Source organism: Agelaius tricolor, unplaced genomic scaffold (assembly GCF_023055355.1).
Source record: "Agelaius tricolor isolate 1412-34295 unplaced genomic scaffold, bAgeTri1.0.p SCAF_5, whole genome shotgun sequence".
In the NCBI taxonomy this organism is placed as follows: domain Eukaryota; kingdom Metazoa; phylum Chordata; class Aves; order Passeriformes; family Icteridae; genus Agelaius; species Agelaius tricolor.
The window spans coordinates 35,643,220-35,657,397 of record NW_027269265.1 but is presented as its reverse complement, the minus strand read 5'-3'; the positions used below and the strand labels follow the sequence as shown (position 1 = coordinate 35,657,397).

Here is a 14,178-nt window from a genome sequence, read left to right as displayed (position 1 = left end):
TTACATGGTGAATAAGAACTATATTCCATGTGAAATCATATTCTTGTATGGTGAGACTAGGTGACTGTATGTGCCCAGAAACCAGAAGACTTGCATATGAGGGGGACATGACAGATGATAAAAACATAGTCAAGGAGGAAGAGCCCTTAAAGTTATGAAGAGTCAGAAGACCTACGCTGTGGTTAAATAGCAGTCCTAGTGCACTGGAAGAACTAAAAAGTGTCTTCTAAGAATTCTGTGAGAGCCCAAGATGTATCTTGTTGAAATCCACCGGTTTCCTTTGCTGGTGGTATATGCAGTATATGCATATCTTTCTTCATCTCTTTTCTGGAACATACTTCTAAATCCAAGGACACTTGTCAGTGGTAGTAATTTGGAACATGATGACTCTATATTGTCTGATCTTGCACTGCTTTTGGATTTTACCGTGAACTCCCAACGTGCATAGTAGTGATTTGCACAGAGTAGATTAAACATTGAAGATATCAAAGCAGGCAGCAGAAATCTGGCCTGAAGTCAAGACTCTCATACGTTGTTGTATTGACAGAATTTGCCTTGGCTTACATTTTGGAGCATAAATTTTATCTTTAATGTTGGAAATGTTTCCTATTTCATTTGGCTGACACCTTTCACTTTTAGGAAACTTACAGTTACGGGTGAGTCATAAGGAATTTTGGACTCCAGACTTTGCACAGTGACTTCTCCTTTTCCATTTTAGATAGCTGATAAAAAGGTTATATGACAGCAGAACTCTTTTATCTGAGTTAAGAGAAGAAGGGAAGAACTGTCCCAGTTGTAATGTCATCATCCTGAAGAATATCCTGCCCTTGTTAAATTTCTATACAAACATGACATGCCATTAATTATGAGTAATTAGCCTATTAGCCTGTTTGGGTGGATTTCTTGGATTTATTTTTTCTTTGAAATGATTTGATGAATATTTTTATAGATAAAACTCAATCTAATTGTGGTAGTTTAGAAATTGGTTTGCAGTATTCCTTGTGCAGATGTTGTGGGCAGATAAGTTTGTTTTACATGGAAACATGCAGGTGAAACAGTGTATATGTTTCCTGTTTGGGAAAGCATTATTCCCTCAATTGCATTATGGGTATAAATAATTAGCTTAATGGGCCAACAGTTTGCTTCTTCTGCAGTCTATTTAATTTGCCTCCAGGTTGCTTTTTCTGCAAGTATACTGATATTTGAGTTTTGAAAATGACCAGAGAGAAGAAAGCATAAACACAGCTAAACCAAAATAATTTTCTTATAAACTGCATGAGCACAAAAAATGATTTGTGGTCAAAAACTACTCTGTCCTTTTATCATATTTACACGTTCATATTTATGGTAAACAAGAATATATCAACAGATCTCATCAGTTATAAAGGGGTTTTAGAAAACAACTAGGCAGTGTGTTGGTAAGACGATGCAAGTGTGATGCCCAGTGGCACTGCCACTTGTGCTGGAAAATAGCAATGTTACCTCTGAAAAGACCTGACTTTTTCTGTAAGAGGCATTCAGACCTACATCACTATTAAACTTGGTCCCAATATTAAAGCTGACTGGAAACATGCAATTTCTATGTGATAAAGGTTTTCAAAGCTCAAAATATTTTGTCCTCTTGTGTTTTTAAGAAGAGGTGGTTGGATGCCTCTTTTGTGGAATGGAACATTCTGAAATACTTCAGCTGGTTTTACTGAGCATATACTCTAGTAGAAGTTCAGAATAAAATATTTGATCAAAGCATCAATAAAACTGCTAGGATAATCATGAAATGCATTGTTTCATCACATCACCAAGTAGAAAACTTGGTGGTCAGATTTTCAGCCAGTTGCATTGGATTGTGCTGTGCCTTGAGCTCCCTTGGGATGGCTTCAATTACAACAGTGGCAGGCAAGCCTGGTTGGAGATGGGTATAAACTGCAAATGGTAACACAGCCAAATGGCTTAGCAGCTGTATGACAGCAGTCCCAAAAGTAGCTTGAGCACCTGGCAAGGAAAGGCAGCAGGTGCCTCAAAGAAGAGTGGAAAGTAGAGCTTGAAAAGCAAAGCAAAGCCTCTGATGTCAAACAAGTGGAAGGTAGACCACCACCACTGTTCCTGATGAACAGGGCATGTCATTTTTAAAGGGACAGAGTGAATGAATAAATGAATACCTACATGTTTAATATAAGAATTGATGCCATTTCACTGTCAAATATTCAGCTGGGGAATCATTCCTACTGAGCAGTCTTCTTAGAAATCCCTCTACTATTTTATTAGTGTTTATTATATATTACTTACTACTTTTTTGAAAGAAAAACCTTCTCTGAATTTGTATCTAGAAATTTGTATTCTGGTTTTAAAGTTGCAATCAGTTGTGGCACTTGAGTTCCAGGATTCCAAATGTCTACTTCCTTTAGCCAGAGAAGTTAGTCTGTGCTGAATCTCTGCAAGCAATTAACTTTCCTGCTGCCCCTCCTCACTTTTATGCTTTCATTCTTCTCAAGTTCCCATGGAGACATGGGACTATGTACATACTTCCACCTTTGTTTTCTGTTCCACTGTCTACGGAAGAATTCCCTTGCCCCCCTCTAAAAGAAATTATTTCTTTTCCTTTTACCAATATGTCCTCATCTCCTTTTAGTTTTATTCCCATATAAACTCCTATTTTAGCATAGCAACTTATATCATATTCTTTTTTTTGTAGTCCTTCTGAGACTGAACTGTACATTCAGATCCATTCCTTGTGCAAAATGAACATTGACTGAAACCTTCCTAGGATTTTTGATGGATCAGTGACTAACGCAGCATTGTATGTACCCAGAGACACTGATCTTGTAGTATTCTGTAGAAGCTGATTCTTCCCTCAAGAACCTAATGTTAAGGTTTCTCTAGTTATTTACCTACGTTCTCTCTGCTGAAGTCCAAGACTAGCAGTCCTTGTACTGTTCTCGAGGGAAAATAACAATGTCTTCTATGTCTGTAAACAGTTACTGGGGCTTCTTTCAGCTGTGTTTTCTTCAGCTCTTCTACTAAGCTTGTTTCTTTCATGTGGAAAAACTCCAAAGTACTTTTTAAAGTAGTAGTGGCCAGAATGAAGTTAAACGTGCTGTTCTGAGGAGAGATGCATTTCTGAAGATGAGTGGTTGATAGATTTACTTGTACTTACAATTACTTTTACAAACTGTATTTAAGAAACTTGCTCTGTTATATATCCATGAGAGGCACAGAGATGGCTGACCTAATAGGTTATTCAGTAATCATCTCCTGGTATTATCCTTTCTGGTGAATCCCTAAATAGATAAGCAGTAAGATCTAGAATAAGATGCTTGTTCAGATGTACTCAACAAACAACTCTCCCACCATATCTGCTATTCTTGGCATCCTTTGAATACATTATTGGTAGAAAAGACAAGATTAGATAGGTAAGGACATTAAAAAAAATTAAATACTGAATAACATAGATGTTGAATAGAGCACATGGTAAAAGAGAAACAGAATTGACTCTGGCAGTTGAACATTTTCTGCTCATATAGAATATTTGTTTTCTCCTTTGCTCTGGCTAGCAACCCATTTATTGAAATGTGCACAGCTGTATTGTTGAGCTGCACATGTTTTGGGGTTTGAACTGGGGTTAAGAGTTACTGTGATCTTAATACAGCAGGTAGATTCTGGGACTTGTCCTCTGGGGGCACTGAAACAAGGACTATTTACCTCCCTATTCTACCTGCAGAAAATTCCCTATGGAATGGGATGCTAAATAGCTGCTCTCATACTACAGGTGTACAGTGTGACTATACTATAGTGTGTGTAGTACTGAGCAAAGAGGGATGAATGTGAAGTCTTTGTATCAGTGGAGGTCAAAATGCATTGTTAATGTTTGAGATCTCTAAATGTGCCAGAGTTTGTACACAACTGTAACAGGAGAGAATATATTACCAAACTGGTGCAAAACAAGGACAGGGGGATTTTTTTGTCTTTTTTTTTTTTTTTTTTTGAGTGGAGTGAATGGTAGGACAGAAGAAATGGCTTTGAGAAACTTTGAGAAATGGCTGCCTGCCAGAAGTTAACTCAAGATTTAGTATTTGACATAGTACACCTGAGAACAAGGAACAGGAGACAACAGAGAAAAGCAAAGAAAGACAATGAGGGGGACAAAATTCAGTGACCAAAAAAAAAAAACAAAACCAAACCCAAAAAAACCCCAGCATGTACTCCTCCAGTTTCCTGTTTCCACTGGAAACATGGAATGTTTCCTTCTGTCTCATACTGGTGACAGATTGTGCAAAATGTATGTGGAGAGCTGGCTGGAACACAGATCACAGGCTGCCAAGGACCAAATGTGTAACTATTTCAAAATGACAGCAACACAGCCATTAGATATTTGATGAGGAAATCTTTTAAGTCATAGGTTTCAAATCCCCTTTTTAACAGGGGAAGTATTTTATATTAATTTTAATCATTGAGAAATATAAACAGAGCGAGAATTTGCTTATCCAATGAATTGCAGGGTGCTACAGTCCAGAACATAGAAGAGAGGTCTCTTTTGTGAAACACTCAATGCTTGCAATTATACTGTTTTCCCCCCCATAATGTAGTTGTGCAACATCTTAATATCAGTCTTCAAATTTGAAGGAAAGTAAGGTTTATCATAGGAGAATGTTTGGTGGCCTCATAAAAAAAATCTCTCCCTCTTCCCCATTTGTGACATTTGGTCTGCACTGCTGAATTGCTGCTTACTTACCCAGCTTGTTCCTAAGGCAGCATTCACATCAGCTCATAGCAACAATATATCCTTTGAATGCAGGAGGATTTGGAGTGGGTTATGTTCTACAAACTCCCACTGTTTTTATTGAGCTTGGCCACCTAATTAAAGATCAAGTCAACTTCCCAGTGTTGAGATTCAGGATGAAATCTACCACATGCAAGGATGACGAGCCTATCCAGCAAGGGAAATTGAAGATAAAAAAGTCAAAGCTGCTGAAAGGAAGGCCACAGGACAAAGTTTATGAAAGGCACACTCTCACTTGCTATGTGTGAGCTGCATAGTGTTAAAAACTAATCAACAGCATGCATCTCAGACTGGGAGAACCAGTTCTCATTACGCTTTTGTCAGCTCTAAGAATGAGAAAGATGTGGTGTAAGCACCGGTGTGGATGCTGGAACTCATGCATTCCAGTCCTGGTAATGAAAAAAGATCACTGTGTGGGCAACTCAGCCCCTCTGCGGTTCTCTTTTTTCAGAACTGAAATGAGAATAGTATTTCCCACCCAGGAATGTGGAGGAAGATTAATTAATGTTTGAAAAGCCAGTCTGCAGTGGGAAGAGTTATATAAGAGCTAAGTGTTTATTAATGATCACCCTTTTATAGAAACTACTTCTTAGCACAGTGATACAGTAGATTAATAAAATGTGCTCTTACCTGGAAAATAAGAGATTTGGGTGAATTCAGGAAGATTCAATCTGTTGGAGAATCCATGAAGTTTTGATTTAGCTTCCATTCTAGCAAAGTCTCACTGCAGCCAATGCTTCTTTTGCCTGACTAATATCATGACCCTTTTCCCTCTGCAAAAGTCAGATTTGTTTGAGGAACATGAAATCTCTGCAGTTTCAGCTCATGGCATTGCTTCGGACTCTTTTATGGCACAAAGTGAATTTGAAAAATGGAAAAATCTAGACACCAAGAACAAAGGCTGCTGGAACTGCAAATCTTTGGTCCTACAAAGGATCTGCTAGGACAATGTAAACCAGATTTATTTGCCTCAGCTCTGGTTATGAAGTCCTTCAAATCAATTTCTCACAAGGCATGTCAGAGATTGCTGTCACCCTTGAAGGCCACCTGTAAGTCCTCACAATGGAAAGGACTCAGCTGCAGAATTACTACTGACTCAGCTTATATTGATACTTGCTTTTTCCTGGTGAGCTGATACTTTTTTGCTGAAGAAGGACGAGTCTGCAGACCCATCTGATTTCCTATGTCATCCTTAACACCATAGCTAAAATCCCTGCAGGATTCTGTAATGAATGGAGTAAACGCCATCATTTTGGGACTTGCTGCAGGGAATGCAAATCTCCTTTTGTGCACTGATCACCTGATAGTGTCCTGGAAATAATTTGACAGAAGTCTTTGAGCAGTATTGGTAATTCATAGGAATAGAATTATTTTTTAGCATTCTTCTTCAAACACATAAAAGTAAGTGGGATAGAGTAGGATACTTGATGAGCCGATCCAGATCATCTAGCAGATGGTCAATCTGCTAGAAATGTAAATCTCTTTCTCCATTCTAAATAAAGCTGCAACATTTATGGAATTAGAGGAGGTTACCATTATAAAAGAATTTAAGCAGTGAGCTCTTTCTGGGTTGATGATTACTTAAGTGTTATGCTTTTCCACTATTCCAAATATGGGGAAAGTCACACAGAACTGCTGATATCTTGTTGTTTTGACTCTTGTTCAGCATCTGTTCCACTGCTTGTCCTTTGCCCTGCAGGACCACAGAGAAGGAGAAGTAGTTTCCCTCTCCAGAATGCACTGGAAGAAAACAAGGATGGTACTAGAAGAGGGAGTCTGAACTGATGTTTTGTGGAGAGCATGCATCTAACAACAGTCTAGTTCTTCAAAATGTCTGGCAATTCTGTTAGGTTTACATATGAAAAATGAAGGCAGATGCTTCAAAGAATGGATGTGCATATCTATATAAGTATTTTAGTTCTCTCAATATTGCCTCTTCCCTCCTGCAGGAGGTCTCATTTCTAAATCAAGGCCATTCAAAGACTTAAAAAATCTGTGACTGAGGACAGGACATATTGCACTTCCAAGAAACTTCTGTCTTGTTTGATGATTCTGTGATCATCACCTTGCATGATGAAGAAAACTGGGAAAAAGTATCTAATATTCCAGATCACTCATATGTATCATGAGCTTGTTTTACATGTTTCTAATAAAGAAAAGCATTTGCCTTGAGGGAGTTTGTAAATCAGAAGAGATTAAGAATGAAATATATTATTGTAATAAGCTTTTATTTACAGTTTTTTATAATCTGTTCCAAAAGGCAGAACATCAGCTGGTGTTTTCTGAGTAGTAGCAGAAAGGAATAAAATTTTAAATTTTATGTATACATAAATGAATAAATGGGATGAGGGTGGTTGTTGTGTGGTTGTTTTGGTTTTTTTTTAATTTTTAAAAAATTTATTTGTGGAGTCTTTGACATTCCCAGACTCAGGTGTCTGGAGAATGGGAAGTAAGTATCTGTATATGTTGCAGGATACGTATTGGGGCCAACTTAAGCTTTTAGGAGTGGATGGTCACAATGCAGGACAGACTGCTGGACATGACATTTATTCCTGTGTGAAATCCTTGAGGTTAATTAAGGTGACTGAAAAAGTCTCTGGGAGGAAAAAATTGCAAGAAGGGCACTAAACTTTTTGTCTTTGTTTTCTAGTCTTTTAAAATGGCAATATTTGTATTTGGTAGGCAAAATAGCTGTATAAAAGAAAATAAACATTCAAAAAATGCTTTGAAGATGGAAAGTGATAAATTTTTGAGACGATAACATGAATTAAAAACTTTATAGAAAATCAATTCATATCTAATGAATCTTGTGATGTTGCCTGCCCTTGCTAAGCTCTCTGTGAAAGTGTAGACCTTTCATCACCCCAAGCTGTTTGATTCTGTCCTTAATATCTGTTGACTTAATCGTACAATAAATGAAAGTTCAGAAGCAGTATTCTCTGTCATATATTGCATTGTTCATTGGAGTTTACCTGGGCAAATAAGTATCACTACCACATGTTTTTTAGCAAGAATCTGTGGATGATTTCTATCTACTTGTCTTAACTAGGAATCTGTGAATAAAGCTATTTATTAACCTCTTAGAGAAAGCCTTTAAAAAAATCACAGCTGTTTCCTTTTTTCAGAGATCAGTAATGAAGAAAATGATGTTGTTTCTTCTCAGTCTTGTTCCCATTGCTGTGCACTGTGCAGCACCACCACTGGAACTGGCATTTCATTTAATTTTATGTGCAGTCTTGTTAGTAATCTTAGCAGAGAGGATTAGGGCTCTGTGATCTGCAGGGACTGAATCCATTTGCCTAGGCCTGTGAGAAGGACTTCTGGCAGCACGGTGGGAAGAAAGCTTGTTTGGAGACGTGCAGCTGCAGGGCTGCCTCTGTCACCTTTCACCAGTGCTGGCTGGAAGGATTTTGGGCAGGTGCATGGAGTGCATGGTGCTGTTCTCAGGGGAAAGGGAGCATTATTTGAGAGGATGCTGCTGTGGTTGTAGATCACACTGATGTTTCCATTCTCTCTTCCCCTTCCTCATATCTCCTTTCCATCCAGTCTGTGGCAAACGTTACAAGAACAGGCCTGGGCTAAGCTACCACTATGCTCACACCCACCTCGCCAGTGAAGAGGGTGATGAAGCCCGTGAGCAGGAGACCCGCTCTTCCCCCGTCCACCGAAATGAAAACCACAAACGTGAGTAGGATCTTCCCTTTGCCTTTGAGATCCTTTTCAGGGCTGTTATCTCCAACCTGTCTTTGCCTTGGGGAGGTTGATGTTATTGCCTAGCTCAGTTGTGAGTGATTGGGATGTGGATGCTTGGAGCTAATCAGCCACAGCTCACACGGGTGCTGGCTCAGCTAGTCAGGAATTCATTTCAAACCCAGCATTATCTCTGCGGCAAGTCACTTTTCCATTACTGCTCCTGTGGGGAGGAGGTGGCAAGGAGAGGGGGGAAAAGAAGAGATGGCCAAGCTGCCCATCATCAAGCAGCCTCCCAGAGGTTCTTAGTAAGGATGCTGAAGAAATACACATCCAGTCGTTTCAGGGGGCTGCCTTTGTTTTGCCTTTAAATAAGATATTTATCAATGTCTCAGTTTTTCAGTATGAAAATAACCACCTTTCTCCCTTATACCTTCACCTGCTGCATAAACAGCTTACCCTCCACTTTGCCAAAAACTGCTCCTTAGTTATGGTTTGATAAAAGCTATGAAAACACATCAGTACTGGTTTGCAAGGAGGAGAGCAGGAACGTGAAAGGAGAATGTGCCTCAATTTCCCACACTGGTACAACACTAAAAGAGATCTAAGTGGTCCAAATCTTTCTGTGATGAATCACATATGCTCAGTGTGAGCATAAGGTCCATGACCCTGTTTGACTGTCCCTTCTGTGCTCCTTAGGCACACAACAGGAAGTCAAGGATACTGTGTTCTATTACTGATTTTTACAAGTCTCTAATCCCCTGTTTCTCAGTTTTATATACTATGTGATGTTTGCTGTGACCTTGGAATTTGTGTAGATAGCTTTGTTCACTTTCAAAAAGTTCTTTTGGATCAGCATATGATCTGTGTTATTTTTGTTCAAAGTAATAAAGCAATAAAATGCTTACAGGGAAAAATATGCAGGAAAACACCTTCTAATACCTTAAGAACTGCAAGAAATATGGAAGTAGGAAAACATTTTTTTTCTAAGTGGTATAATTGATAATTGTCCCCAGGGAAGTGTGGGAGGGGGGTTCCTTCCTCCAAAGCATCTGCTGCTAGCCACTGTCTGAGCTTGAAGGACTGTTTAGTGTGATCCCATTTGGCAAGCTCTATGTTTCTGTCACTTTTATGCTCTACCTTTTAGTTATTCACATGTTTGGTAGATTCACAGTAAAAGTAATTTTGACTCCTCCAGCTGTTGATAAACTTGAGCTGTCAATGCACTAAGAGTGACTGCTTGGGCAGGCAGGGGAACGTCAGTGTTCACCCAGCAGCTTTTGTTTACTTAGCATTTACATCCATTTTGGGGTTTTTTTTTTAGTTGGTTGGTTGTTTTTTCTTGTGCCTGGAGTAGTCAGTAATAGTTACATACCTGAGAGGAATATTGCAAATCTGTTTTGAATTAATATTGACAATGGTTTTGCAATAGATGCCCAAAAAAAGAAAGGTAGTGTCCTATACCCTGAATTCAGCTTGACATAGGTGCCAAGGGGTCTCAGTCCTTGTATCTGGTGCTTAATAAATGATAGAAGTTAACAAGAAGACCTAGAAGAGCTATGGTAAGGTTAGGAGCAGCTGACTTTGGCCCATGATAAAAAAGGTGCATTCTACACTGCGGGAAAGAGTAGCATGACAGCTGCTTGGGCTTGTGTTCCCCCAGAGCATGTGGCAAAGGGAAGCTGCTGATGCACAGATCCACAAGCGGGCAGAAATTTAGAACCATTGGAATAAACCTCTCTGATGCCCAGATTCCTGAGTGGAAAGACTAACCAGCCAGGAGCCAGTGAGCTATGGGCAACAGCCATGCAAATGTGCAGATCAGCCTTGGGGAAAGTCCCAGATGCTGGAAGGTAACTGTCCCAAATGGCTGAGCTGTCACAGTGGCTGTTTGTTCCCTTTTTGCCTGTTTGTTTGTTTAGAGCCTTGAGCTCAGATCTTGCATCTTTGCACTTCTACTTGGCAATATTTAATTTATGCTGCCATTTATCTTCCATGTGAATGCTAATTGTCCACATTGCTAATGTGCAGTCATTAAATGGTCCCCTTGTACAGGGGGATGGTGGGGAGCCAGAGCATCAGATCCTTCCTCTCCCCTAAGAACTGCTAGGCATGTGTTATGAATTAGATTTGACAGGTCTGCGGCATCGTAGGTCTCGAGCTTCAAGAGTCCTCTCTGCATGGGCTTGGGGGGTGGGGTAGGTGGGAGGGAGGGAAGGCAGGGGGATGTTAATCCAAACAGCTAATCTGCAACCCACTGAGCAGGAGGACCAGAGATATGGTGTAGAGTAGGATCTGGTTATTTGCTGAGCAGTGTGTTAGAGATACGAGCAGCCTGATTTAGAAGAGGCAGGGCAAATCGAAGCGGCCATTTGGAATTTGTTGTGCCCTGGGAGGTGAGCACCAGGTCAGTAAAGTTCAGGTGGGTGGCTGCAGCATGAACTTCCTTCCTCTGTACCCTCGTCTCCTCTGCAGCTTCCACTCCTTGCAGAACCTGCAGTAACAGCAGCCTTGGTGATGCAGGAGGGAGCAGGGCTTCTGCGGGATTCAACTGTTGGTGCCCTAACTGCTGCCAGATCAAGACCTGAAAGCCTCTTGTCTTTCTGCATATTCAGTCCCCTCTATTTCATGCACAGACCAATTTGAGGAGGTCAGAAAATTATCCAGAGATTGGAAAAGAGATGTAGATAGGAGGAACCTACCTAAAACTGAGACCCATTGAATAGGTGAGCATCAAAGAACTGGGACTGGCCCAAGTCCCACATCTCACCTCCTTGGCACATCTCACTGTCCTCGACTGTGTAGAAGGTTTGTCTGTTTACATCTCTTTACATCTCTGTCTCCTTCTGTTTTTTCTCACATATAGATTACCTGTTACAACATGAAAGATAGTTCAACAGTCAACACCCTAGCCTGTGATTTGTTTGAGCTTTAGTGGCCTGCTTTTTATGCTTTATCTAGCCTTTTGACACAAATAAACAGCCCTTCCTTGGTATCTAGTCTTGCCTCTGCCTATGCAAACATTTATTTCTGACCTACTCTCTGATTTTGTTACCTGAGTATTGAACTGTGAAAAGGAAATTACAGAAAACCCTTTAAAAAGTCAACCTCCCATTTCCTCAACTCCACTGAAAAAATAAATGATTCCACACCATTTTCAGACTTTTTCTCTGCTGGCTTTTCCTCTACATGTTGGCACCGAGACCGTGAGATTTGTGAGCCCAGGGTGCATCCAAGCCTGCCACAAAACACCTGCTGTTTTATTCCATCTCTCTCCATGGGTACAGTCCAGCTCTGGGGGCAGCTGGTGCTCACAAATTTTGAGGCACTTCTGATATAGGAATTACATTAGACTTCTATCTATTGAAATGTCTCTGTGAATGAGTGTACTAGTATAAATGCTCTTTCTTAATTCCTGGGAGAATAGGATAGTGTGTCTACATGGAGAAAAACTTCCTCTCCTTTAAAGGAGAAGAGTTCTCAGTGGCATTTTGCTGTGTGAAATGTTGATTGCAGGCAGCTGTGCAGGAGCAGCAACTGAACAGCATCTTATGCCCACAAGCACTCTGGCCAATGACAATCCTAAATGAAGTACATTGTGCTGAGTCCAGGTTGATCCATTGTGCAATACATGTAGTTAAGGAAAATGCATTCCTGTGCCCTCCTGCCACTCTGCTAGCTTAAGCATCTGCCCTGCAAACCACCTGTGTACACTATTTCATGGCATCAGCCTGTTGTGCCCAGTTCCATCACAGATTTTATTATGTGGATAAATCTCTACTGGAGAGACCAGCCAAAGTTGTTTGTGTACTCTAAGCATAATTGGATACCCAGTCTCCAGAGATAAAAAATTAATGTGCTAACCTCAGTGTGCCTCCAAGCTGTCCTCCAGCTCCCCCACACAGTCATCTTTGAAACATTTTTATTTCCATCCAGGCAGGGGGCTGGCCATGAATAAATGAGGAGAGTCAGCCCCTCAGTTGGAGGCGAGCTGTTTGTTCCTCTCCACAAGCAGCATCAATTTGAAAAGCTACATCAGGCCTACTTTTCCCTGCCTCAGTGCTGATCCTTGCTGGGGCCATGGTGGGAGCTACTTCTGAATGGAAGGATGCGTCAATGCCCACCTTGCAACAAGATACCCTGCAGCAGGTGCTTTTCAGTGAAAATATGTACATTACCTTGAGTTAACTTCTTAGTCATTTAATCTGTTTGGTTTTTTTTCTCTTTTCAGAGTTTATTTTCATAAGGAAAAACACTCAAAATGCTAAAAGAAACAGTAATGATTGGAGTGTTTGAACTGTGTAAAGATTTTCCTTAAATCCTTTTTGCAGCTGTAAATCACTGAGACTTTTGTGAGGGTATTTTGCGACACTGAGTTAAAAAAATAGATCAGTTGTTTAGAGTTATGGCATAGTGGAAAATCCCAAAATCATCTCCTATGTCGACGGAGAGCTAATCTGCAACCCACTTTTTTGTTTGTTTGTTTTGATTGGAGTCATGGGGTGGTTGTTTCAGTAATTTGGTGTTTCTTTTCTATACTGCCTGGACAAGGACTAAAATATTGCTGTTGATGTGCAACTGTCATTGAAGAGAAGCACCGAGTGCTTCTCAGTAGTTTGTGGGAAAATATTTCCAACCTGACTAATTGGTTTTTGAAACACATGTGTTGCCTCAACAGCACATCAGCTCTCGATTTAGGATTAATGTATTTGTACAAATACATCATTAATGTATTTGTAGGGTTTTTTTCCTTTTTCTATCTCCCTGCTTTTTCTGCCTTATTTTTTTCCTTCTCCATGTAGAATTTGAACCAAGTAAAATCCAAATGCTTTGACTGAATTTGAACTGAATAGGTGCTCTCTACCTTCTCACACTCCTCCAGTGAGTAATTTCCAGATAAAAGCCTACAAGATGTTGCAGGGACCTAATTCACGGCTCTGGCCATTCTCACCTGAATATTGAGGGATGCTGCCAGATGGGGCTGTATATTGGGCATTATAATACCTTCTTGAAGTGGGATATATTTTTCCCTTAGCTGATGGGAATGTGCTTCAGTGGCCAGGCGCCAAGTCTCTACAGAGGTACCCCTTAAAGTCAGGAAATCCATATTGTTAAGATGTCAGACTCTTTTGTCTGCCTACTCTGTATCTCCTACTCTAGTGCTCATGAGGCACGAGACAATTACAATGTTTTACTCCTAGCAGTGGGCTTTTGGCTGATGCTTTAGGAGTTCCTGCAGAAGACTCTATAAGGTCAGTGCACAGAAATTCTATTAAATGCTGCCTTAAGGTGGAGGAACACTGATTCTCTAAATCTACTGAATCAAATCAGTTGCTGCTGTATTTTCCTAGCTGTACCTTCCAGCTGCCTAGCTCACCTTCCACCTCTTTCATTAGCTGTTCAACTTAAAGGCCACACTGATTCCTGTAAAAGAGATGATCAAATGATCTTCTTTTCCCCACACTTAGAGGCTTCCTCTGACTTTTACAGATGTACCTCCTTTTCCTAGCACTTCTTGTAGTGCTCCTTGGCTGCGCTTCTCTGTGAGCACGGGCTGTAGGAAAGGCAAACCTTTCAGAGTTGCTAAAAGTTATGCAAAAGCAACAGCTTCTTCTATCCCCACACTACTAGCTAACTCAAAAAAGGAGATAAAATCCAGTTACTAGAGAGACCTGGCAATACTTTGGGTGGGTGGTTTGCAGCACCTCTCAGTA

At 40.4% G+C, this 14,178-nt stretch overlaps 1 protein-coding gene across 8 annotated transcripts in view; it reads left to right on the top strand.

Moving 5' to 3' along the window:
* Nucleotides 1–14,178, top strand: part of DPF3 (double PHD fingers 3) — a 180,433-nt gene that overhangs the window by 126,051 nt on the left and 40,204 nt on the right. For all 8 annotated transcript variants that reach the window (XR_011679230.1, XR_011679232.1, XR_011679231.1 and 5 more), the window contains one exon: nt 8,321–8,458. Coding sequence is in view for 5 of the 8 variants with exons in the window: in XM_071427225.1 (XP_071283326.1) it covers nt 8,321–8,458 (138 nt within the window). In the remaining 3 variants the exon portion in view is untranslated. The remainder of the gene's footprint in view (nt 1–8,320; nt 8,459–14,178) is intronic.